Raw genomic sequence first — 27,370 nt, 5'->3', positions numbered from 1 at the left:
ACTGCATGTACTGTACTGTATAGTACTGTAATGTACAGTATTGAGTTGATGTCATTTGTTACCTTACAGTAATTAGTAGTTGTTGTGAAAACCTTTGTTGGAAAAAAAAACAAAAACTGTGTAATAAACAGTGTTGCATTGAGCTTCACAGAATACAGCTGAGAAACTGGATAAAAACAGTGAAAAAGACTGCAGTGTTTTATATGAAGTACACTAGTGTGTTGCTGCTAATCTGAAAGTGTATTTGTATGATGCAAGTGTGCATCATTTTGTCATCAGAGTGACATTTTGACAAAGGATTGTTAGGTTTTGCATTTCAATTTGACATAGATGTGAATGTTTATTTCCCAGTGTTGTGTCTTATTTGCTTGTATGTAGAGTTTTGACACAATGAGCCAAGTTTTGCAAAAAGTGTTCAAGCAATGGGCAAAAAACTGTAATATTTTAAGAAAAAAAAAAGTACATGACCATGGGAATTTAATGCCAAGCATAAGGATTTTAAACTTGATTAGTACATTGTCACCTTAAGGGTCAATGAGAGTCATTATATGTGCCAGAGTAGTGGCAGTGCCAGCATCTTCTTTTCTTAAGACTGGAATTTGCAGCCTGGCACACTTTTAGCAGAGAAAAATGATAATTTAAGGAAATTATGTTCATTATATATTTGTTACAGAAGACTGGCAATTTGAGTTTGGAAATTGCAAAAGTAGTGCAGGATATGACATGTCAACTTTTAAACCACAAGAACTCACAACAGATAAGCAGATGCAAACACCTTGGTGTCAGACTAGATTTGAACAGGTGACCTTACTGTTACAGGGCATGTGTTTACACAACTAAACATCAGGACAACAGCTGTCACTGACAGAAGCTGGTATATGGTATAGCACAGACTCAAAACCATTCAAGAGAAAAACATCTGCCTCACTAGAAAATATAGACAGAGAGCAATCCACAACCCAGTAATGAAGTAACTAATCCATAGCACGGCAACACCCCTCATGATCTTCCAAAATAGTTATTCTACACACCTCATACGACTACATGAAATGCATAATCTTTTCTATCCACCATAGGCTTCTGTTTATTTTATTAAAAGTACAATAAAAAGGAAAATTAAAAAAAAAAAAAAAGAAAGAAAGAAAGAATAAGGGGCAAACAGGGAAAAGGGTTCACTAAAGCCTGGTCCCGTGTTGCCTCTGACCTCCTAAGTGGATTCCTCTTCACCATCTCCTCCTCACATAGTTTTAAATTTTGAATTGATTTTTAATGGATAGGACACAAGCCCTGAGCTATATTCCATGAACTCATGAACCAACTGCTTCTTAGTATTCAAGAGAGGGAAAGATGTTTGTTTAGATGAGTGACGTTGGGGGCGTTTGTAAAATTTACAGTAGCCCATCAAGAGTCCTTTGGCCTCGTCTGTGAGCAACAAATACCAAGATAGGTTATTGTTTAATGTGTAATGTTTTTTTTGTTTGTTTGGTTTTTTTCCCAGAAGTGCTGCATTAAATGTTGATGTTATTGTGGCAAGACATTACTGTAAAATGATTAATAAATGCATTGTCAAAAAAGACCCTATATGAAAATATTTTTGCTGACATGAAATATGAATGTTCCTTATTGGTTTGGTTGAGGCCCACTGTCTGTTGTGCCCTTCAAGATTATCTATATTTCATAAACACTGTCTGCTGCCAGCCACACAGGAAGCGAAACAAGCCTAGGAGCTTCAGTGTCATCCACCCATCAGAATTTGTTTTGTTTTTTTGTTACAACTGTACTTTGGTTTCACAATACAAATGAAATGCTCAAATAGTGATGGGAGCAAACAAAGCTTTCTGAAGTAGTGATGTTGTGCTTTCAACACATTTGAAACACTGAATTAGGTTGAAGCAAATGCAGATATTAATGGATGGATAAAAATGATTTCATGTTTCAAAGCATTTGATAAAGTCAAAAATTTTGCTTTCATTTTTATTTTGTTCCATAAATCTTGTATTGTAAAAAGTCATCACCTGGGGCGGTCATGAGATAACGTGGTGGGGCAGGGCATCGAAAAATCCTGCAGCAATACTTCTGTTTAAAGCCCATAAATAGATTGAGTAGTCTGCTTTGAGCGTAACATTCCTGTGCTCAAGAAGTATGCGTCCTTCAACCATCTTAGACATCCAGTTAGTTGTCTATAGGCCTACTTTCAGCAGGGTTTTATTGGTTAGTTTAGTTCAATTTAGACTGTTTCAAAACTGCCTGATTCTAACACAGTCTGCATGGCCACATTGGATTCTCGAGTATTTGTGTCAAAAGTCTTCAGTGGCTGTAGTGAATACAATTTATTGCAAACCGGTCAGAAGGGGAGTCATGTCTCCTTTGAAACTGAAATATGTCATGTACATAGCATACTTATGTCACATACATAAAGGTACCTACTCTAAAACAAACCATGGTCTTTTCCTAAAACCTAACCAAACTATGACTGTTTCACAACGTTAACTGCGTGTTAGTAAGGGTTTCTAGCAGACAAACTTTCTGGTGAAACAGCTTTCTGGGAGGCGCCTCATGCAGATGCTAAAGGGACTTTGTGCATTTGTATAAGACACAGAGGGCCAGTACAAAACATTGGTATTTGACAACTTGGGAATGAGAACATTTTGAAGTTATAGGTATGACAGCCAAAACACATAGGTGAGACCCAACTGCAGTATAGGAAAAGAAAAATAAACTTGGTCTCTGGCTACAGGAGACAGTAACAAACCATTTCTATTCGGCACGCCAAAGTGAGGTGAAGAAAACGATGCACTTAAAAACTTACAAGCAACACACAGGCAAGGTTTTTGTTTTATCTGAAGAGTATTCTAATACGATGAAACAGAAAGCTTCAAGGCTGACGACTACTGTAGAATGAGTAGTGGTGAATAAATGTAGCATTAGCTTGCCCTTGATTGGCTTAAACCTATGTGCATGGTAAATAAGGAAACAAGAAAAATACTGAAACAGCAATCACTTAGTTTAAATATGACCAGCAAAATACTCAATCTTCACAGTACAAATACAAATTAAAATTACTACACACAGATTGAAAAATGCACCATGCCTAGTGCTGCCTCATAGTCCTCAGCTTAAGCTTACCATATTGCCAACTGAATTTTCCTTATGTCTTAGCAATAACTGCAATGATTTTGTGACAACCACAACAATTAACAACAATCTTAACAACAATGATGAATGTCAATCTCAATTTTCATGCACACATACACATGCACACACACATTCACACTGACTAAGTCCACAATCAGTTTAAAGACAGGGCACAGAAAGATTTAAAACTCAAAATTTCAGATCGGAGGATCTGCTCAAGGAAAATTACTGCAAAATTAATCTTTTAACTTCAATTTTGGTGAACAATGACAGGAAAATTTGCACGGTTGGCCAATAGCAAGCCACTTAGACAGTACTGACCTTTGAGGGGATGGTGAGCTAGAGACTCCACAATAGAGGACATAATCATAGTTTATTAGCTGCACCATTTACTTTTATCAGAGTAAAAACTGTAACAAAAAAGAGGAATGGTTGGCAGACAGTTATGAGGCAGGAGTGAATGGTACAAATGTCTTTTCAATGAACTCTGTCAACTTGTCCCATTGGTGATCAGCACTTACAATGAACTTAGGTTAATTTATTTTAGACTTTCCTCAGAGGGAGAGGATGATTAGAAAATGTATAGGAAGTGAAGCAAATAGTCTTCTTGGTCTGGACAGGGGTTACAACAAGCTCGACTGTGTTTCTCTCTGTCGTATGCAGGCTCACTCACAAGTATTTTGGTTTCAACAATGAGGGATAAGATGCACACCAAAGCTTAGTTATCATGGATAATCCCACCAGGACTTCAGAGGAACCAATTTGTTTTATCTCTAAACTTCTTTGGGAATTTACAGTTCCCGGGGAAGTATTCCCTTTCCTTGCAGCATCATTTCTAATGTTAGTACTCTCTCTACATATTGTGTAGCACATCAAGTGGTTGGCACATCCACATGTTTCTTACAACAGAATCTGCTTCTTTACTCCTGAAAATGTCACACTTGTTCTTCTTAATTAGAGTAAGCTTCTTGACTGGCCTACACAGAAACCTGACCTCAACACTATCCAACACCTTTGGGATAAACTGAACACTGACTGCAATGATTGCATAACAAATAAGAAAAATACATTAAAAAATTCAAACACCAATGCATGGTTTGATAAAAGGGTTAAAATACAGCCGATTGAATCATGTATACATCTGCTTTATATTTTTTCCCCAGTCCTTCTACAGTGCATGTAATATGATATTAATTTCTTTGATTTAATGTCTGATAGCACTCTTAAAATTCAATACATCTACATCAAGTTAATATTTTGACACTTGACCATGAGAGTTTCAAAAACTCAGCAGTGAGCTCAGAGGAAGTTTTAGTGATTTAGGGCCACAATTTCGTATAATAATAAAATAGAGTGTCATTTTAAAATACAATCTCTTCACAGTGTCAAACAAAGCTTGGAATTAATGGCCTTGCTGTCTAACAACATTTCAAACAAACAGAAAAAGGTAATAATTAATTCAATGGAAATGTGTAACTATGATAAGAGGTGATTGAGGGAGAAAGATACTCTACCATTGCTGCTGGTGCTGGTGCAGGCGTAGTATCCAGGGTCAATATGGCAATCATAGTCCTGGATCAACCTAATCAAACTATCTAGGATCAACATGGCAATGGTGGTCCTGGATCAACATAAACAAATTATCTAAGGCCAACATGACAACACTAGCACAGTAGCCTCGCTAAAAGTGTTTTAAGTGGGCTACAAAATGGGTACACTACGATGCTCCTGTTCATTTTAATAATGAATTATGTTGGCCCAAACAAAATTAGAGCTCTTATATCATCTTTACCCTTTAATAGTAATGGGTAGTATTCTAGCTTATCGTCAAACATACTTGTTGGCATAGCTTAGCAGGTGTTGGGAACTCACCACATGGATGAACAAAGACAAGCCTGCATGTAAAGTCAGAAGCCTGAACAAAGGCCTGAAGCTAAATCCTGATTTCCAACTAGAGAGACCCATCGGGACTCAATTTAATCCTGACACACAGCCATGATGTCATCAAGGATATAACAATCAGCACTCCCTGCCTCACATTGCCTTTACATTGCAACATCATTCACTACAGGAGACGCACAGTCTTTCCACTACGATGTGAGTCACTACAGGAGATGCATTGTTCCTAATCAAACATTTTAATTTTAAGTAACCTAAGCCACAGTCCTTTAACTTACCTGATGAGTAACAGGCTGTCTGTTCTCTATGTTGACTCTCAGCAGTTATCCTCAGCTATCTATGGGGACCAGCCCGCCATTGAACTGCCAACAATAGCACTAATGGCCCTGTCACATCTGAGCTCAAAGAAATGCTGGACACTCTGAACACACGTTAATTGCTCCCAAAACAATCTCAAGTAATGCCAAGATCAGACAACATGATTATTTTGTTTTTGAATATGGTCACCGTGACAGATACAATGATCACAGTGCCATAAACTCTTGCCGTGTCGTGGTTGGGTCACTAGCAAGACGATTTGTATGACCCCAAATTATTTCATGATCACGCACAAGTCAGATGTCATGGGGAGGCAGGTGAAGCAACTGTCAATCATGGCAACAGATGCGTTGTGTGTAACGCTGAAAACAAAAGAAAAGAAAGAAAAAACTGCAGTGGATTAGCCATAACATTTAAAGCAAATGCAAGAGGCGTTGTCAATATCAGCCCATTATTAGTCATTATTCATATATCTACTATATATAACAAAAGAGCACCTGATTGATAAACGCTCAGGAACATGTTGTAGGAGATGTCACACCAGGCGTGTCAAAACAATAAAATTCTGACATGCTAGTCTTTTAGTTGGGGTGTCGTGGGGCATCCCAGATGCCGCACTGCAGGTCATTTAGCATGTCATGCTACACGGGTATAGAAGCCCAATTGTCATTAATGATCGGCCACAATGCTGGTCATTGGTTGGCCACGACAAAATCGTCTCTAAATCAGGCTAGATTTGTGTAGTCTGATCCAGGCATACGAGGTTTTGTTTGGGCACAGACAGTTAATGGTAGCGTGTTAATGTAAGCTTCATCGTTGTGTAAGTCTAAATTAAGGGACTGCTGAGTCCTGTTGTTGCTGTTTGACTAGCAATCAATCACTGTATTTGTATTTGATGCTTGTTTTTGAGCACTCAGCACATTATATTGATTGTCCCCCGTGCCATCAGGCTTTGTTGTGTTTTATGTTATTTTTTGTGCCACTGTAGTAAAGCTGGTAAGCTGCGCTTTATCAGTTAAAAGACCAGAGCCACAGCTGACAGACTCTCAACAGCGTTTGTTCACCAGGTTTCTGTGTGATAAAGAGACAGTTATTGTGTCTTTCCGTAGCAATAAAGATCTCTCTTTGTTACACTTTGACCGTCTTTCTCTTTAACAAACAGACACATACATGTTTACGTGCCTTTACAGGTACTCACACACACCTTCAAGGCGCAGATAGCAGTGGTACTAGTCAGTATTGTTCCCTGTCATCTTGTGCTCAGAGGCGTGTAACACATCCTCCATTGTGCTTCTCATCTCGTTGTCAAGCCTCTGCCACCTCCACCATCTTGCCTGCTCTCTCCTCCCTGTCCCTTCACATGCTACCTCTCTCTCTTATTTGTGCATGTGTGCACGTCGTAACTTCTTTCTCTTTCTCTCTCTCTCTCTCTTTGCATGTTCTCCCCGTGTTCAGGATACTGGGGTATCCTCCATAAAATACCCCAACTAAAAACATGCAAGAAGATCACCACCTGACCAATGGTGACAAAAGGAACTGGGTCCCCGGGTGCCACTGTCGGCTGGCAGCCCACCACTCCTGGTCTGCCACGGAGGAAGAACTTACCAGGATGGGTTAAAAGCGGAGAAAGAATTTCACTTGGCAAGCATGGCGTGTGCAGTTACCCTCTATGCATGTTGTGTGTTGTGATCAATAAAGGATCTTCTTCTCTTCTCTTTGACACTTCTCTTTGGCTTTGGATGTGACCTCCGGATCTCAAGATTTGCTAATTATGTGATTACCAGGAAAGTGTGACTCAGCAGGCAACTGCTGTGCTTGATGAGAACTTCCAGTACTTCGAGAGAGAGGGGGTTCTCTTTGGCTTTATAGAGATCCTCCAAGAAATCCTTGACAAATTAGCTCAAAGCACCTCTCAGTGTGGTGCCAATCTTGCAAGTGAGGACCTGTTGCAATTACTGACTCAAATGCACCCTTGCCTTAAAAAACACTCAACACACTGCAGTTGCAGTTAATGATTTATTTTTACAGTAATTTTCTATGGGATTAGTCAATTGATTACTGGCCCTTTTGAGAGTGTAGTGTTCATTACAATGGCAGTATTTCCCCTTTCCAAAGAAAAAGCTAGTATTCTGTCCTTTCAACAACAAATATTTAGCACTCTAAGTGAATGTAAGACTGAAAAATCAGTGATTTAAAGCATTGCACTTCACACCCACATACAAAACTTCTTGTGTGCAGTGTGGACAGTTTCATCCCTCCTAACCACGACAGGATGTGGAAATCCATGTATTACATGTCTGGTGGCCGTCCATAATTAATAGAACTGTGGTTACATATGTAACTTTTGTTTGATGCTATCATTTCAAAACAGATTGAGCAATTGAGTGGTAACATAAATAATTTATATTGTTTGAAAATCTTACTCTTGAGCTCAAAGCAGAATTATCAGCGCTTACCATTACATTGTATTCATCTGTGTTTGTGCAAATGATCGTACTTGGCATCACAAGATATGACAGCTTAATCCTTGGTGGAGACCTGAATATTGATGTCAACAAATTGAATTACTCCAGAACTACGGAGCTTATGAATTTACTGGACAGCTTCAAACTTACCCAACATGTAAGTCCTTGAGTGTACATGGGAACTCAAGGATATTATTCTTCTCTATTGACTAGCTGCTCGACTGACCCCCACCCACCCACAGTTCTCCACATCAAACTCTGAAGAATTTGCATCATTCTTCAATAACAAAATACCTTAAATTTAAGGCAGTAGTGCTGCTAATGTGAACACAGATGAGCTCAGCAAACATGTAACCATGGGAAAATTCACCTGTATTACATTAACTGAGCTCTGCAAGACTGTCACTGAGTCTTACTTATGGACCTCGTGTGTTGGCTTGTACCTACAGCAGCAAGACCTGGCTTAAATCTGGGGAGTGCTCCTCTCTAGTAGAGTTCTGCCCACTAAGTTACAATTTCCTGAATGCACCTTGGTTAACTGGTTGTGTTGTGGGTATTGCAGCTGATTTTAAGAATCATCTCACATGTGGTCCTTTTAGTTTGGGTTCTTTTATCAGTTTGGAAATTGTAACTTTTACAATTGTGTGTAATAACCCATTTATTTTGTGTGTGTGTGTGTGTGTGTGTGTGTGTAATCATTTATTGACCCCCCCCCCCAAGTCAAACATGGGGTTTCTCAATGAATTCTCCAAGTGACTGTCCTCTCTTGTTCTTAAATTTGATGAAGCCATTATAGTTGATGACTTTTACATTCACACTGACGACCGCTCTGACTCATTTGCCACAGACTTTCTGAGAAATTCTGAACTTTTTAATCTCAATACAACATGTCTATATAATAATATATAATAATGATGATATATGGTAATGCACTAACCAACAAAAGATTGATATCTAATCATCCATTCGTCAGTCAGATACTGGAAAAGGTACTTTTAGTGCCAATTAATTCCTTTCTTAAAGACAATAATATCCTGGAGGAATTTCAGGTTTTAGAAAACACCACAGCACTGAAACTGTTCTAATTAAACAATCAGCGACCTCAGACTAAATTCTGATGAAAACAAGATTAAAATCCTTGTCCTCTTAGACCTAAGTGCAGTGTTTGATATGGACCAGTGTCTTGGTCCATTGCTGTTCTCACTATATATGCTGCCACTTGGTGACATCATTAGAGAGCACAATTTGTGTTTCCATAATTTTGCTAATGACACACACATACAGTTCTGCTCAACTGAATGATACTGCAGCTATAGACTCCATTACTCACTGGCATTTAGCAATAAATAGATGGATGAACAATAATTTCTCGAAGTTAAACTTACTGCTGTGGCCCTGCTTGCTACTGTTCTATTACTAGTCATATTTCTGTTATTTTTATTATGTACATTATATTCTTATTACAGACATACATATATACTATCATACACTATCATGTATTAATATATACATATACTATATTACACACACTATATACTTTAAAGCATTTATGTAAGTTCTGAGGATACAATATTTTTGTCTCCTTGGTACCTCCTGAGAACAAGGAGGAGCCCTACCTGTATTCAGCATGTTATACTTTGGCTGCTGATCTGCTATTGTACATTTACTTGTATCACTAATTGCATACATTAACTTTTACAAGCATATTTTCCATTAAAAAAAAAGTTCTTCAATAGTATATGATGTGGTATCACAATGCTTAAGGCTTTGATGACAGACTCAACTCCAAGCTACTCTACAACAAATAAACAACAAGGCTCAGCTACATCATGTTTTGCCTATGGATACAAAAAAATACCCTTATTTCAGTTCCTCTCATCTTCATCCTTGCATAACTGAGAAATACATTTTCCAAAGTGTTCATTTTGGCATCTGATTTTGAGACCAACTAGTCCGACATGAAAGAGTTCGATACATTTCAAAACACACACAGACAGCAGACAGTATCCATAGGAGGATATATCCAAATGTAAAGACAAAGCATAAAGTCCACATAGTCAACATTTTGGGCAGCACACAGATGTTTCGACAGAGTGCCTCTGAACCCACAGAGGTATGGGATAATAACAAAATGTCATGCATGTTTGCCATACCTCAGGGCTACAAGAATGTAAAGAATATCATTTGAACTTAAAGGATAAGGCTGGCAATATTCTGTAGTTTTCTTACTGTCAACAAATCCCATGAAAAGACCAAAACCAACAATGAGATAATTTGGCTTGCAATACTTTCTGACTTCCCCCCTCTGTCTGTGGTTCCTAGCTCAAAGTCTATTGGTTCTCACTGATGATGTGAATCTTTAAAAATACCACAGTTTCATTTGGAATTTGGAATTCAGCTGGTCATTGAAGTTTTTATGAAACATTACTAACAAGGAGGAAATTATGCGTTTGTTGGTGACTATTTTGAGAGGTGGATTAAACCACATTTGGTCCACCAGTGGCGCAACAAGGCTGTGTATGAGATTGAATCAAAATAAACTACAGTGGTAGTTTATTCTAATGAAGGAACACATCACCATTAATGCGTTTTTAATCATTTTTGGACAATGATGGAGCTCCATGGCACAGAGCAATAAGATATGCAGTATCATCTCTTGATGCACACACAATACTTGTTGAATAGATTCATTGTTGTTGTTGTTGATGGGACTGTTGGAGTTAACTACCACAGAAAGAAACTACCTAAGATGTCATATTTATGGTCTGTAACTAGTCTTATAGCGCTCTTACTACTGTCTGTATTTTGTTGACATTTTGCTAACCAACCACATTTTGCAGACCATGAGTAATCGGAATTTTTAAGGTGTATTTGTTTTGAAAGTGTAAGCATCATGGTGTAAGACTGAGATTGAAAAGGTCAGCTTTCTCTGCTAAGGAGGGAGCTTTTATTTCTTCCTGTGTCCGGTGGTTAGCACGAGATAAAGAAAAGCAATGGCAGAAATAAACCAAACAAACCAGAACACATGAACCACCAAAACCAAATGATTTTTGAGCTCTTTCAGCTAAATTGCGGGAGCAGTCTCACCTGTGGGGCTCTCGAGTCCACCAGCTGCTGTGTCTCCTCCTCCCCCAGTGGTGGCAGTAGCAGGTGCAGTAGTTGCACTGGTTGTGGTACTACCAGTGTACTTCTTACGGCCGCTGTACTCTGTGCTACTCTCATCGTCCTGGACTGTGGTGGCTCCTGATTGGATGCCAGAGTCTGAGGCGTAGTAGGTCTGCTGCCACTCTGCAACCTTCACCACACTGTCCGCCTCACTCACTACAGGGAGCAACACATAACTGACATCAGACACTAGTAATACTACTACTACTTCTGCTACTACCACTACTTGTTGCTACTACCACAAGTACTACTGCTTATACCACTACTACTGCTGGTGTTGGTGAAGTAACAACAAAGACAAACTACTTTGTTATAGTGTTATAGTACTGAGTGCTTGAATGTTTTTTGGAAATTTTAAAATCAGTAATTGGTGGGGTTAGATTGTCCACAGAGGAGGAGGCATCACCAGCCACTACTGAAAAAGTTCTGTTTGATAAAAAAAGTTGAAAAAAATTTGGACAGAGATGTATTTACAATAGATAAAATAGTGGGAACAGCAGTATTAAAAAACTTCTTCAGATATCTGGCAGGCATATCTATAGGACTTGATGAAGGCTTTAATTTGGCAATTGAAACTTTTGAATTGAAATGAACAATAGAGCCAATAGGCTCAGCACATACTTTTCCAAGTATAGTCATGACAACACGAAAGTTGAGCATTCCGCATGTTTGTTGAGGAAGAAAAGCAAAGCAGAACATTCGTAATAGGAGAGGACATTCAGTAATGATACAGTGTTATGGGATATCAGAGGAGTAAAAATAGATATAACTGCATAAACTAATTACAAAACCAAAGTAGTCTATGCAAATTATTTTAAAGTAATCTAAATGGCTTGCACTGATAGAATCACGAGAATTTCTGTTTTCCAACTAGCTTAATTCATCTGTCAAAAAAAGGATCAAATAGGTGCTGTCTGCAATAACAAATTCTCCAGTCAGCCTACAGAAGGACTGCATGATAACAAATAAAATCAACCATGATCACCTCCACTTAACACAGTAAACAGTTTGGGAGTGAAGGAACCTCAGACATTACTGTGCATGTGTGCTTAAAATGCACACAGCTATAACAGCTAGACATTGCTGGCTGCTGTGGTGACAGAACACTTACTTTGCATGGACATCATCTTTGTCCACTGGTACCACTGCCTTCACTGACCTCTGACCTGCAGAGAGAGAGAGGACGCATTAGGTCTGCCAACAGGATTGCGTACAAGATTCAAGCTAATCATTTTCTCAAGTATCAAGGCTTTAACCAGTATATCCAGCAAAGCATGTTAAGGAATGAGTTCTCTTTCCACATTCCTCAAAAATAAATAAATAAATAAATAAATAAATAAATATATATATACATACATACATACATACATAACCTCTATATATGCGCATAGTTCATCAGAGGGGGACATTTGATTTTGCAGGGATCAAAGTCATGAGCTTCAAGTCACATGTCCAGCATTTCACCATGAGGCCAAAGTCATGTTGTACAACAACCCTGTCTCCTAGAAAAGACCTTTAAACAAATTTGCATTGATAATTGAAAAAAAGACTTGACTTTTTTCTTGTTTCACTTCTGCTGTAGTAGAGGTAAATTAGTTATTCTATTTATTCTTCTGTGACAGTACAGTGAATGATTTTTTTTTATTCTATGCTTTTAGTGCAATATGCAAATAAGTAAATAAATATACTTTTATATTGTGTATTTTTTCATATTGTGCTTTTTTGGTTCAATATATTGTACTGTTGTTTCTTCTCAAAATAAAAACAACAAAACCACACATGCTGTATTTCATATACTATCATAATCAAACATGTTTCCAGTCGTGTTGGCAACTTTCCATATGCTCAACACATCTTTTGTCGCTAAACACCATTTTGGCCCTAACCCTTACACAGTTACAGACAGGGTATAACATCCATCATGTATTTGCAGATGCTCCTTACTATTTATAAGTTGTGAAGAACACACACACACTGCTGCTGTTGTGATAAGAAATTATTTCTTTCCAGAAAGCCAGAAAGGCCTGAGGAGCAGCAGCATGTTACACTAATGTCAATATTGTGAAGCGTGTAAAACTCTAGAGACCAAACTTATCTAACTCTCAGAGGCAATGGCTGGTGAAAGGTTACAGCGTCTCATCTTCCCTGCCAAGAGCCCTTCACAGAACCCCATTGCCTGGTGGGAAGTCACACTAATCCTCAGAGGTAGATGAAGTCTGTGTGTGTGTGTGTGTGTGTGTGTGTGTGTGTGTGTGTGTGTTTATATAAGCGCAAAATAGATATTACTACACTCACTACACTAAAGACATTTACTAACAAAAGCTGTGTGAAAGCCATTGAGAACTGTACTAGAATGGCTCGCGTAATAAATTCAGTATAATCTACATTGCCACAGCACTAACTCCAGAGTCATGTTATTCTCCCAACTCAGCTGCCTCACTTTCTCTTTTTTAACTTTGATACTCAACACTTTCTGCACAGATGGTTCACATTAAAAGTCTCAAATTTTACCAGAAGAGGTCAGGGTCATGGTCTCTCTGATGAAGCAAGCTTAACTGTTGAATAGGCGACATTATTAAACTGCATAGAATACGGCAGTGTGTGGCCTCTTTTTCATTGGGTGTGACATATGACATGACTCTGTTGTTGCATTGCTTGAATTAGTGCTGTGGAAATGAATATTACACTGAACAGGCATAAAAACACACATGAGGTATGTTGCCACATACATTTAGAGACATCAAACCAATTTAAATGCTTAAAGTGTGTGTGTGTGTGCGTGTGTGTGTCTCATAGTGGACATACCTTATGTAATAACATCATCAGACAAAAAAAATCAATGGACTCTTACGACAAATTTTCTGCAGTGGCTTTAATTTTTTTGTAGCCACAGAAAGAGACAGCTCAACGGCCACAACAACGTGAAATGCAAAGAGCTGCTGTGGATAAATGATGTGGTGTGGAGATACTGCACTTTGGCCACTTCAAGTTCTGACAGGCCAAAGACTCATGTATATTGTTAGTTGTGCCACAAATCTGTGCTGACAAAAATGCGAAATATCACAAACTAAAGCATGCACGATACAAGCACTTACTGTTTCAACCACCAGCAAGCACACTGTAACATTACTATCTGCTCTATCTATCTTGTCTATCTTGTCCACAATGCATACCCTGTTACTTTTCATGAGAAAAAAAAAATCAAGACTGACTGCAGATTTGTGTTTATTTGCTATAAAATATATTCATTTATGGCCGGCTGTGCCTCAGGAGTTATTGCGGGTCATCCATTAATCACTGGATTGATGGTTTGACCTGCAGCTCCTGTTGAAGTTGTTGTTGAAGTGTCCCTGAGCAAGACACTGATCCCCAAATTGCCAGTGTTGGTCTCACCAGAAGGAGCAATCCTAATGATCATCAGGACCATCTACCAACTTGCATGGTAGCTTGCTCCTGAATGGGTGTATGAAAGGCAAATTTTTAACAAAAAAAAAAAAAAAAAAAAAAGAAAGAAAGAAAGAAAAAGGAAAAACTGGCCTTCTGGGGTGTAGGTTTCCAGCCCTGCAACCCTCAATGATAAGCAAGATGTCTAGAATATCAAATGAATGAATGAATGAATTAATATTTGTAGAATTGTATCATGCATGTTGATATTATACAGATCCTTAATCAATTATTATGATATGCTATATGCTATATATATATATATAACATCTGACAGACAGGAGTAGGCAAGCATAGTAGTTAGTAGAGCTCGTGATAATGTAGCCTACGGATGCCTTAGCTGTCTCCTCTACCAAATAGCCCTCGGCTTGTTCATTGTTGCAGTTCCATGAGAACATCCTGCATCAGTGACTTTGATCATGCTGCATTTGTTGACAAGTCCGCAAGCTCCGCCAAACTGATTTGCATATTGAGATCCAATAACAATGCTTGCAAAAGCCCCAAACTCCACCCTAACCCCACTGAAGAACCAAAAGGGAGTCATTAGTGCAGCAATTAGGACAGGAACCCTCCCAGGCCACCCACAGGCAAACACACAGCAGCAACAAAAGCACTTCAAGTCCTGATTTGAGCCAGAAGAAAATTAAATGATGAAATCATGCACTTGAACATAATGCAGTTAAACTCATACAGTATCTCTTTAACAGGATTTAACAGGAGTTGTGCCACTGTCGTGTTCTTCTGAACTTTTGCAAGGTAATCACAACAGGTTTCATTTTAAAATATAATGAATTGAATGTCAAACATACATCTTTTCCCCCTATATCCACATCAGAGTGCACCAGAGTGCTTCATTTACATGTTAAAATTACTTCCTCACTTGCTTTTCCAAAACCCTGTGTTTCTGGCTCCCTAAGCTGACAGTGAGCATCCGTGGTGTAAATTACTCTGTGCCATTGTTAGAGTCCCTGTCTAATTAAAACTGAGCAGACTCTGTAGTTAACACATGGAGTTAAAATGTCAAGGAAAGTTTAGTTGCGAGATGTTGGAGCATTACCCCACTGGTGTTTAAGCACTGCAAAGCATATATGGAGAAAAGAAGAAATGAGAGAAATATAAGAACAGAAGGAGAGAGAGGGCAGAAGAGTAAAGTGAGAGGAAAGAAGAAAAAAGAAGGAAAAGAGAGAGAACAGCTGATGATGAAGTGAAGGAAGGTGAATAAGGGGGGTGGTAGAGGAAGAGCCAGACAGGATGCGGAGTGGAGAGAGAATAAAAATGCCCTGTACCTGGAGTTGTGTGTGTGTGTGTGTGTGTGTGTGTGTGTGTGTGTGTGTGTGTGTGTGTGTGTGTGTGTGTGTGTGTGTGTGCATGGTGACACATAAGCCAGTGTCTGCTCATTCCCCTGCAGCAGTAAAATCAATGCCTAATTCGTGCCCAAAGTCTGGCTCTCTTGTCTATGTGTTTGTTGCTATCACTGTCACAAACACACAGAGCTTTTTTTCAGCCTTGTTTAGGGCCACAGTCCTCTTCAGCCTATCACACTCATTTCCTTGTATTAAGGCAGGAGGAAGCTTTAATAGTTCGTATTAGCGGGATGGAGAAAATGTAAAGACTCAGCAATATTCAACCCAAAAGCGTGACAAAAGAGAAAAGTTCATGTTTACTGAGGTCAAAAAGCAGGCATGGGTCAATACCAGGGAGACAGAAAATGTGAAATGGACTACTTTTTGTGGCCAAATTCATACTGTAGACCTTCATTTGCAATCACATTAAAATGCATTAAGAAAAATCCATTAAGTGGCTCATCAAGGATCTACTCCAGCGGCAGATCCAGTTGTGTTCCTCGCTTGTCTCAAGCCTGCGGATAGCCAAGGGCCAGTGTCCTCTGATGCAGTGGTTACTCCTGCTGACGTCCCTGCCCTCTTGATTTCACCCTGTTTCCCCTCCTGGATGTCGGTCATTGAGGGTCCTAAAAGGCTCTGTCTTCCCCTCCATATGGCATCAGCGGTAATGAGGCTGTAACACTCACCTTTTCTCTCCTTTGGCAGAGCTTCCCTCAGATCCTGTCCTCTAACATATTCCGCTTCCTGCTCACAGAGTGCACCATGTGCAATAGAAAGCCCTCCTCACCCATCAGCTTCACTACATCCACAGTCTTGCCTCTTTGTCAGGGCCCCCCAGCACAAAAAACCCTCACTAATTCATTAATTCCAGTTAGGATCACTGAAAGGCAGTGTACAAGACCAAAATCTACTCACAGTCCACTCAGAAACAATCTCATCACAGCTAAAAGCACTTTCTCCATCCCCTGTTTACTTAATGTATAATCACTTGCAAATAAGTTTTCCATGTGTGATGGCTGCACCTGCTGCCACACAGCTGATTTAAATGTCGGTAACCACCCTCCGTTCACCTCAGTTTTCTTTATAGGTTACACATAATGGCTCATTTACTCATTTGGTTTGTTGACCTCATGCACATTAAATTTACATTGCACACAGTGGCGCTGCCAGGATTCAATTTCATAATACCCATACACACACACACACACACACACACACAACCTTCAAAAAAAAATTGTACGCACAGTGCCACAGGATTTCAGCTGGCGGTGCCACTGATTGCACATACATGATGACATAGTTTTTGTTTCATACAACATATTTGTATTTATTTAGCATAGTTAGCTGTACATTAGTTTCCGTTTGTAGCACACACATGTAGTCATCTTCTGTACAGTCACAGCTTGTCTTCAAGTTTGCCTTCAGTTTAAGAGTTGTTATGTACAGGAGTGGTCGGTCAGACTGGACCAAGAGTCACCACATCATTAGGGGACTGGGATTCTGGTTTAGAATTTTCTTCCTGAACTTTACTGTAGTTTTGTAATGTGTTTCATAAAACTTTCATTTCTGAGAAATAAAACTCACTTTTTGAAAATCCACAAGATTCTTCATGCCTGCCTGCTGGTTTAGAAGGATTTAGTTGTTCTTCAGTCTCATCTGGCTGTGTGTACACCTTTGAGAGTCTCAGTTTTATTGTCAAGAATAATTCGCCCATTTTATGTGTTTTAATCTACAGGCTCCCTAAATATTCTGGTTTTATTCAGGATGTTAGAATATGACTATCAATTCTTATGCTTGGTGAATTTAATATCCATGTTTGTTGCCCCTCTTCGTCCTCATTTTGATTTTATCTAAATCTAACTTTTAGATTCTTTTAGAAAAGAACATACATACAACATAGACTTGACCTGGTGCTCTCCAATTGTTTCTGTAACTGTGGATGATTTTGCTGTCTCAGATTACGGCGAAGTTGTTGAAATGGTGGAGAGCCACAAATAACTCAGCATCGCTCCAGACAATAAACTGAACTTTGAACAACACAAAATTGACATCCATAAATGCTGCCAACAAAGACTCTCTACCCTCCACACACTCAAAGCACTTTCCGTTCCCCCCACTGTCTGCTGCTAAAAGTATTGTTCAACCCATTCTCTACTGGTCCACCTGCTTCTGTAATATGCTATCAACCTCCTCCAAGAACAGACTTAAACAAAATACACACAAGGCTGCCAAGATCATTCGCACCCCAATCCCCAACCTCCGAGACCTCAACTGCACAGCCACTGCACACAGCACATACACCATGGCGCTTGACCCCAGTCACCCCCTCAATCCACATTTTGTGCTCCTCCCATCTGGTCACCAATACAGGTCGCTGGCATGGAAGAAAGTGACGTTCAGCAGGAGTTTTGTCCCCTCTGCCATAACAGAGCTGAACAGAACATCCAGACTGTACTGCAGTTGTGCACCAGTTTGTGTGTTTGTGTATGTAAAGTTTGAGAATGTGCTGGTAGTGGGTGTATGGTGTGGGATTCATGTATTCATTTTTTCAAGTTTGATGTATTCTGTCTCGTTTTATGTATTTGTGTACTCTGAGGTTGTACAAAAGGTGGAAAAGATTTTCCTTGCAGAAGGACAAATAAATCTAAATCTAATCTAAATCATTATAGTGCCAGGCTGTTCCAGATTCATCCTCAAAATTCACTTTTTGTTGGTAGTTTCTGTCAAGATTTTACCACCTCAAACACATTTTTACACCAATGAATACCAGAGCTTCAATGTAAAGGAGCCTGTCAGTGTTTTTAACTGCTCTTTCATGAATATTTTAGATTATGTAAAAGATCTTCTACTCTGCCATGGTTAAATGAAAAGTAAGTCATTCAAAAAGACAATGCAGAAAGTAAATGGAAGAAGGTTAAACTCAGTGTGTCCCTTGTTCGTCTCAAACATCAAACGTCTTCCTATCAGTGTGCAATAAAAGAAGCAAGGAATGCCAACTTTTCACATCTGAACACTTAACAGGGTCATTATCCCTTAGACTCTGTGATTGTTTCTCTTCTTAGCCAGCCAGTTAAATCTGCCCCAGCTACATGTGAACAATTTCTTTATGACTTTTGTGACAAAATAGTGAAGATTTAGCAGACTTCAGAGAACTTGATTTTGATTCATGCCTACCATCAACATTAACCCCCTTCTGTGAAATATCTCTGTCAACCCTGGAAAACACTGTTGCGCTTTCACAGAATCATTCACCTGTCCTTCAGACTGCATGCCCACTTGGGTTTTAAAAGTAGAATGTCAGACAGTCGGTCCAGATATTTTAGCTATTATTGGCTGCTCTCTCTTTCCACTGTTTTTCCCCCTCCAAGATTAAACATATTACTGTCTATTAAAGAAGTCCTTTCTGGATCCAGCCAATTTCTCAGCTGCCATAAAAAACATGAAAATATTCAGTTTCTGTGGTATTGCTATTAGTTAGTATTGCACTTGAACTAGGGTAAGACTTCATGTTGTGGTCCTATTGTGTTTTCCAACCAATATGTCCCAGATATAGTCATCTGCAAGCTATTTGCAATGGAATATTAAGGCAAACAAAACAAAACTTATCCTTATCCTCAGTATGTTCAAATTTCTATTACTGAATGCCAGTAGAACTTACAGTGATTCTGACTGCTGAGGATAAAACTTAAGAGTATTACCTTTCAAACGAGACCAAAACCATGCATGTAGTCCAAATGGTCCAGTTGGACAGTTTTCAATTTACTTGTGTTCAATTTACTGTTAGGATCTGCAATTTCCTCTCCTCTTTGTCCTATTGTGCCTTTGTGTTTCACTTCCCCTCTGTCTCTTGTCTGTCTGATCAGCAGCACTGGAGCCCCCCAGGGTACAGTGCTTGCCCTGCTTCTCTTCACCCTGTACACATCAGACTTCTGCTACAACTCTGAGCTGTGTCACATTCAGAAGTTTGCCAATGACACAGCCATCGTAGGATGCATCAGGGACGATAGAGAGGAGGAGTATAGGAGCCACACAAACCATCTACAACTCAACACCTCAAAGACAAAGGAACTGGTCAGTGACTTTGGGAGGTCCAGACCCAGATGACGTCCAGTTCTGATAGAGGGAGTTGAGGTGCAGGCTTTGGGCTGTGGCTGGACAGCAAACTGGACTCGACAACACACACCAACAACCTGTACAGGAAAGGACAGAGCAGGCTGTACTTCCTGAGGAGGCTGCAGTCATTTAACATCTGCAACAAACTCCTGTGCATGTTCTACCAGTCTGTGGTCGGCAGTGTCCCCTACTACACAGTAGTGTGGTGGGGGGCCTGCGAATCCAAGAAGGACACATCCAGGCTGGACAAACTTATCAGGCGGGCCATCTCAGTGGTTGGCACAAAGCTAGACTCTCTGGTGACAGTGGCAGAGAAGAGGATGCTGCAAAAACTGCTGGACATTATGGGTGATGCCAGGCATCATCTGCACACCATCATCAGTAACCAGAGGAGCCTGTTCAGTGGAAGATTGCTCCTTCCCAAGTGCAGGACGAACAGACTAAAACACTCTTTTGTCCCTCATGCCATCAGACTATACAACTCCTCACTTTGGGTGAGGAGGTAACATGGGACAGAGGGTGGGAAGGGAAGGAGCACTGGGACACTTACCGGTCTACTACAGTTCACTTTTGCGTGTGTTTGTTTAACTGCAGGGCGTGGCTGGCAGGTATGGTACCAATTATTCAATCAAGACCCATCTGCTGACACAGTGTAAAAGCGGCAGTACTCATCAAGTCGTTTGTTCAACTTCATGGTAACAAGATGAATGTGCCAATCCTCCTGCCCCACTATATGCTCTGTCAGTCTGTTGTGCGTAATTTGGAACAGGACTCTCTCTCAGCCTGTTCACTCTCAGTAGACTCTCAAGCCTCTTTGTGTGGATCCCCTCGACTCGTCTGTTGAACATTTTTGAAATATCCATTAAAAACTGTTACCTTACTGTTACTGTTACTGTTATGTATCCCTGCCCCAAGTCTGGTTTCCATAGAGTTACATCAAGAAGTCCCTCACAGCAAGTATTATTTATCCCTCCTCTTCACCTCTCAGTGCTGGGTTTTTCTTTGTCTTCAAGAAAGATAAGCCTCTTCATACCTGCATTAACTACCGTGGCCTTAACTCTATAACTGTTAAGAGCAAAAATCCTCTGCTTTGATCTCCTCTGCTTTTAAACCTCTTCAGGGAGCCACCATCTTTACAAAACTGGACCTATGGAACGCTTACAATTTGGTTATGATAAGAGGGGAGGATAAATGGAAGACTGCATTCAACACAGTAGTGAAGCTTTTGGGGCTCACTAACACCCCAGCAGTCTTCCAAAACCTGGTAAATGATGTCCTAAGGGACTTTTGAACCATTTCCTCTTTGGATACCTGTTTGCCTAAGTGGGGAAACGTGAATTTCATGCCATGACTGTCAGTTTTCCAGGCTTTGTCATTTTGAGTGGACAGGTAAAGGTGGACGCAGAAAAAATGAAGGCAGTGGAGGAATGGCCACTCCCTGTGAATTGAAAGTTTCCTGGAATTTGTATCATCTGGGACAACAGCAGGGTTCTGGCTCCCCTGACCTGGCTGACTTCACCTTCTGTCCTGTTCACCTGGTCCTCTGAGTCTGTGGTTGCATTCAGCAGGTTGAAGGGTTTGTTCATGTCAGCTCTGGTCCTCATTCAACCCAATCCAGCCCTTCAATATGTTGTGGAGGTTGACGCCTCTGATACCAGGGTTGCAGTGGTGTTGTCCCACTTCTCTGATTCCAATCAGAGGCTTCACCCTTGTGCTTTCTTTTCTAGAAAACTGATGCCCCCTGAACGTAACTATGACATCGGGAACCATGAACTCTTGGCTGTAAAGATGGTGTTAGAAGAATGGCGCCACTGGCTGGGAGGCTCGAAGGAACATTTTGTAGTCTGGACCAACTACAAGAACTTCTCATACCTCCAGTTATTCCAGGAGCCTACCCTTGTGCGCCAATGTATGCCCTGTCAGTCTGTTGTCGTGTGTTATTTGGAACAGACCTCTCTTGTGGTCTGTTCACTCTCAGTAGATTCTCCTGCCTCTTTGTGTGGATCTCCTAGACTCATCTGTTGCACATTTATCCATTAAACTGTTACCTTCATTTACTTATCCCTGCCTCTGCATCTGAGTCTCAGCATTTGGGTCTGTTTACTCCTTTACACTACTCTTAGGCATTTGAGACAAATTTTTACTTTAAAGGTAACTGGCATTAGTAAGTGTAATTTTAAGCTTTGGACAGGCCCAGACTTGCTATTTTCCCCTGCTTCCACTCTTTATGCTAGGCTTGGATAACCATGCCCTCATTCAAACTCCAACGAAGAAACCTATTTCCCAAATTGTTACTATTCCTTTAACAAGGGAGCACAGAGCAAGGTCTTGAAAATTGTATTTTTTTTTTATACAACTTTCTCTAAAACCTCCCTCTTTTACATCCCACTCTCTGTCATCTCGCTCTCCCTCTCTTTCCCTCTGTGTCTCTAAGGAAAATTGCTTTTATAATTGCATTATGTAACATCATACCAGACGATTTATTTCATTTATGGCACAATTCACACACATACATGCACGCCCACACACAGTGTACAGATTACACAAAAGTGAAACTACTGTGTCATTCCTTTAAAGCACATATGCCAAACTCAAGGCCCGCGGGCCAAAAGCAGCCCACAATGGAATTATCTTTGGTCTGCATGATAATATCTAATTGTTATTAGAGCTGGCCCGCCGGTATATTGCACGCACCACTAGTATTACAAGTCCCACAATGCACTGCCAGAGCGTTGGCACATCAATCAAAGGCCTGCGAGCGCGAATCCGTGCCCCACTCGTTCATCAGCCGCCTGATGGAGCTCATTACCTGTGGTTAATTTTCAGCTAACCTCTGCCCGAAAAATGGCTAAACGGACAGTGGACAGATATGAAGGACAAAGCTGTTTGTCTTCTGTGCAGAGACAGTGTAGCTGTCATGAAAGAATATAACATAAGACAGTATGAAACGAAACACCGTGACAGGTAAATTAGTCTGGAAAAGCTGCATAAAGAGCCAGAAGAAATGAATGCAACTGATTTTTCTTGTATTTAATGTTTAATTTTGTTGTTTACAGATAAAAACATCTTATAAGCTGTGTTAGTTCCAGGTTCAAGTATCTGGCTTAGACTAGTATGAATCAGAGAGCAGCAAACTCAGCTTAATATATGTTGACTTTTTGCACTCTTTGGGCATTTTTGGTTTTTGTTTGAACAAAATTTTTTTTTGGCTGTTGTTGGCCTGTGGGAAAATGTTTTCATTTGAAATTACTATGGAAAGCTGCAGGTAAAGCCATAAGAAATGAATGCAACTGATTTTTCATTTATTTAATGATTAATGTTGTTTTATAGGCAGTAACTTATAGGCTGTGTTAGTTCCAGGTTCAATATGTGCAATATGGTCATTTAAATCAGTTTTCAATAAACAGTGAACCAGTCTGGCCCTCGACTTGGAAATTTTTTTTAATTTTGGCCCACTGTGTATTTGAGTTTGACACCGCTGCTTCAAAGTGTATTTTTAAATTGGTCTAATGAAAAATTATGGTTTCATGTTTAAATCTGATGTTTTCAGTTTGCTTCAAAGCAAATGAAACCCCCTCTTGACAAAATTAAAAGAAACACCTCTACTATATGGTATTTTTACTTCAAACCAGAAGTTTTCCTGTCAAAACAAAACAAAAAAAATTACTTATTCTAATAATTACATAAGGTTTCAATCAGAGGATACTTTTTCATAAATATATGCAGTAGGTACAACAACAACAAATACACGAGTTACAATTGCATATGCCCGCATTCAAAATCAAAGGCAATGTGTAGTTTACATTATACAGGACAAGCAAGACAAAATATTTATAATATCAATGAGAAACATACTTTATAAGTATATATTTGTTATATACCTCACCCATCTCTCCCATCTTTCTTCAAAAACACAAACTTGATTTCTAATTCTCATTGTTATTTTTTCCATTACGTATATGTCATTAACAAGATCTTTCCATTTGGAATTACTTAAATTATCATCTTTTAACCAGTTTCTTGTAGTTTGTGTGTAGTTTGAGTTAGTTGTTTCATGTATGTTTTTGCACATTTGTTTCCAATCTACTGGTGAGATATTGCAAGGAATTTCATCTTCCCCTTTGTTTTTTTACATTGAAATCCATTTGTTTATCTTTATATTTAGCTTGTTTTATTTTAACTTATTTAGTTAAGAGTTTTGTTTCAGTACTACAATCATATATCTTAAGCATGCATTTTATGAGAGGATTTATTTCTTGAATAGATTTCTTTTTTACAACATCGAAAAGATAACTTCTCACTTGGAAGAATCGAAATAAATGAGACCTTCGTATATCGTATTGCAACGATAGCTGTTCAAAAGATTTCATTTCTTTATCCCCAAACATTTGTACAAATTTACATAAACCTTTGGATGCCCATATGTTAAATGTTTGGTCCATTCTATTAGGAGAGAAGACTGGATCACTCCCCATTTCCTTCAAAAGAATTACATCTTCATTTAATTTTAAATTGTGGCAGACTTCCCTCCAAACCTTAAGTGTAGCAACTACCCATCTATTGTCTACATCCTCAATGTATGATTTTTTTGTATTTTGGAAAAACGGAGAGCAGTTAATGGTATATCTCCACAGTTTATTTCCATCTCTCTCCATTTTGTATGAGAACATTCTCCCATCCAAATTTTGACATTCCTTACTTGTGCTGCTTGATAATAAGCCTGCAGATTTGGAAGGTCTAGGCCACCCATTTCTTTTGGCAATTTAAGATAATTCAGAAAGATCAATGCTGAATTTAGGAGGATTACTACTGTTCCACTTCAACCATGATTCCTGGATTCCTTGAACAAGAACCACAGCAAGCTGATCGAGATCATCAGGAACTAGGGAGGAACTTTCAGAGAGAAGACCCGGGATGTGCTGAATGTTTGCACTCTTACCGAGAGCCTTGATGTGAGCCTAAGGAGAGAGTGTCTGTTGAAGTGCCTCATCCTGTACCTTGGGGAAGATGTACAAAAACTTGCAGTTAATAACTTCAGCTATAGACAATCCTAATGGAAATATGTGTGCGACTATAATATTTAATTTTGTTTTGTTTTAATTTTGTTATAACCTTTTGGAGGATCGCTGTTGCTAGCTGCTAGATTCAGTAAGTATCACATTATTCATTATGATCCTGATAACATAATCATATAACAGACATATACACAATTCTCAAGTGTGCAAATACAGCAATAGTAACCAGGTTAACAACCCAATATCAACAAATATTAGTCTAAAAGGTAAGTTATATGGTCCAAAAAGCTTTTATACAATAAATGTCTTTTGTCAGGTTGGTGAGAAGGATGATGCCGGAAGAGAGCTTCAGCAGTGCACAATGACAGTGTTTGTCATCAGAGAGGAGGAGGATCCATTAAAGCCACCATGTGACATAGGCATCATTATTGAAGATGTGGAGGTGCTTAATGAACTGCCATCAATTGCACATAGATGTGCCCACTTATTTGACCTCCTCTATGCTCTAAACTTGCTCAAACACACTTTCGATGCACTGCAGAAAATATTCATGGAGATAGAACCAAAGAAAATGACACACAGAGTGTGCAGTCTGAGGGTCAAGCTGTAAATGTGGGGTTGCTCAAAGAAAGACATTTGGATACAGCATGTTGTTCTGTTTTAATCGCTTGTGTTCAAATACATTCTAGGATAACGTTAGGGGTCATTATAAATGAGAGCAAAAACAGCTTTGATTTAAAACAGGCTTTAATTTCTGATATTCTCTGTTAACAGAATTCTTTCTGTTGTACAATTATTGTGGCGCTGATATTAACACTGAAAATGTGAATGATGCTAAATTCAGAATGATCAGCAAGAGCGCTAGTAATGGTTCCTTTTTTTCTTGAACTGCCATTGTTCATAATTGCATCCATAGCAACTGTGTTTGTTCTTGGTTTATTTATTTATTTATTCATTTATTTTTGTTCAAAATAATGATATTCATACATTTTGATCATTTGTCAGAGGATAGTAAAGATTTAACTCTATTAGAATCTTTTTTTATACTTAATGGCTGTTCCCTTGCATCTCGAGTTTTAGAGAAGAGTACAACCAGTTATACATGTTAAGATGTGCATGTAAATTGATGTGTTTACAGTTTTGTAAGGTTTAAAAAATAACATGATGAAAAGACCACAGTTCATTTTATTTTACACGCAAGTATTTTTTTGAGTGTTTATGTGTAAAACACATACTTTACTGGCTGCTGATTGTGAGTTTTATTAATTTGATTGGGTTTTTTATTTTAAAGGTGATGTTTGCATGTTCTTCCCGTGTATGCGTGGGTTCTCTCCGGGCACTCCGGCTTCCTCCCACAGACCAAAAACATGCTCATTAGGTTAATTGTTGACTCTAATAATTGTCCTTAGCTGTGAGTGTCAGCGTGAATGGTTGTCTGTCTCTATATGTTGCCCTGCAATCGACTGGCGACCGGTTCAGGGTGTACCCCGCTTCTCGCCCGTTGACAGCTGGGATAGGCTCAGCCCGCAACCCCGAAAGGGATAGTCAGTATAGAAGATGAATGAATGAATGAATGTCTATTACAGAGGAATGAAATTTTGTTTATGGTGAACTCTTAGTTTTTAAAAAGGCAAAAAACATAATTATATAAGTAATACTTTGGCTTGTGACTAAAGAGAGTATATTGATTATGGTTTCATTAAAAAATTACTTTGTACTGAAAAAATTGCATGGAACAGAATTACAGCATACCTTGTATGAAAGCAAATTTTTGGCTTTGTCTTAAAATACAATATTTATTTACATTAAACCAAAATTTACGTTTTCAACCAAATCATAAATTTAATTTGTGAAAAACTAATAAATTTAGGTGAAACAAATTACAGTTATTTTCTTAAGTTGATCCAAAGAATATTTTTTAAGTTAGTTTATTAGAATATAAACAGCAGGGAGTGAGTGTGAGAGACACTGGGATTATCTATCTTATTGTTTCTCTGCACAGTTTCTCTTTTTGTCTGTATCCTATTAATTTCCTGAATCCTGTTTCAAATTATAATTCATTATTGGAAACAGAATAAATTCTACGTATGAAACCTACTTCGATATGAACTTAAATGGCTAAACCAAAAATAGTGTGATCCCACTCATCCATCATCAGAACACCCCTGAAATCTAATTAAGGTCAATCTTTTTTAGCAATTTCTGTGCATCCCAATCACAACTCCAAAGAGGGTGGCAGCCATACAGCAAGTGCCACCATGTGCTACAATGGCATTCCCAACTATCTCCTTTCAAATGGAAGTAGCTGTGGTTTTACTCAGAGCTCCTTCCTGGCATCTGAACTTCTCATCTTTTACCATTTATTTGTGTCTTACCACAATGGCAGCCAACGAATCAGCATAGCCCAGAGGCCCTTCTTTCTTGCTGCCTCACCAAGCTTATCTTGGGAGACACTGAGATGGACATGCCTGGA

At 39.1% G+C, this 27,370-nt stretch overlaps 1 protein-coding gene across 2 annotated transcripts in view; it reads right to left on the bottom strand.

Moving 5' to 3' along the window:
• LOC143334012 (junction plakoglobin a-like) overlaps nt 1-27,370 on the bottom strand; it is a 159,100-nt gene that overhangs the window by 68,418 nt on the left and 63,312 nt on the right. For both annotated transcript variants that reach the window (XM_076752473.1, XM_076752472.1), the window contains exons 2-3: nt 12,094-12,148; nt 10,905-11,138 (exon numbers count right to left, since the gene is read on the bottom strand). In XM_076752473.1, coding sequence (XP_076608588.1) covers nt 10,905-11,138; nt 12,094-12,109 — 250 coding nt within the window. In that variant the 5' untranslated portion in view covers nt 12,110-12,148. The remainder of the gene's footprint in view (nt 1-10,904; nt 11,139-12,093; nt 12,149-27,370) is intronic.

The sequence above is a fragment of the Chaetodon auriga genome, chromosome 16 (genome assembly GCF_051107435.1).
Source record: "Chaetodon auriga isolate fChaAug3 chromosome 16, fChaAug3.hap1, whole genome shotgun sequence".
NCBI classification, from domain to species: Eukaryota; Metazoa; Chordata; class Actinopteri; order Chaetodontiformes; family Chaetodontidae; genus Chaetodon; species Chaetodon auriga.
This window is presented reverse-complemented; position numbering and strand designations above follow the sequence as displayed.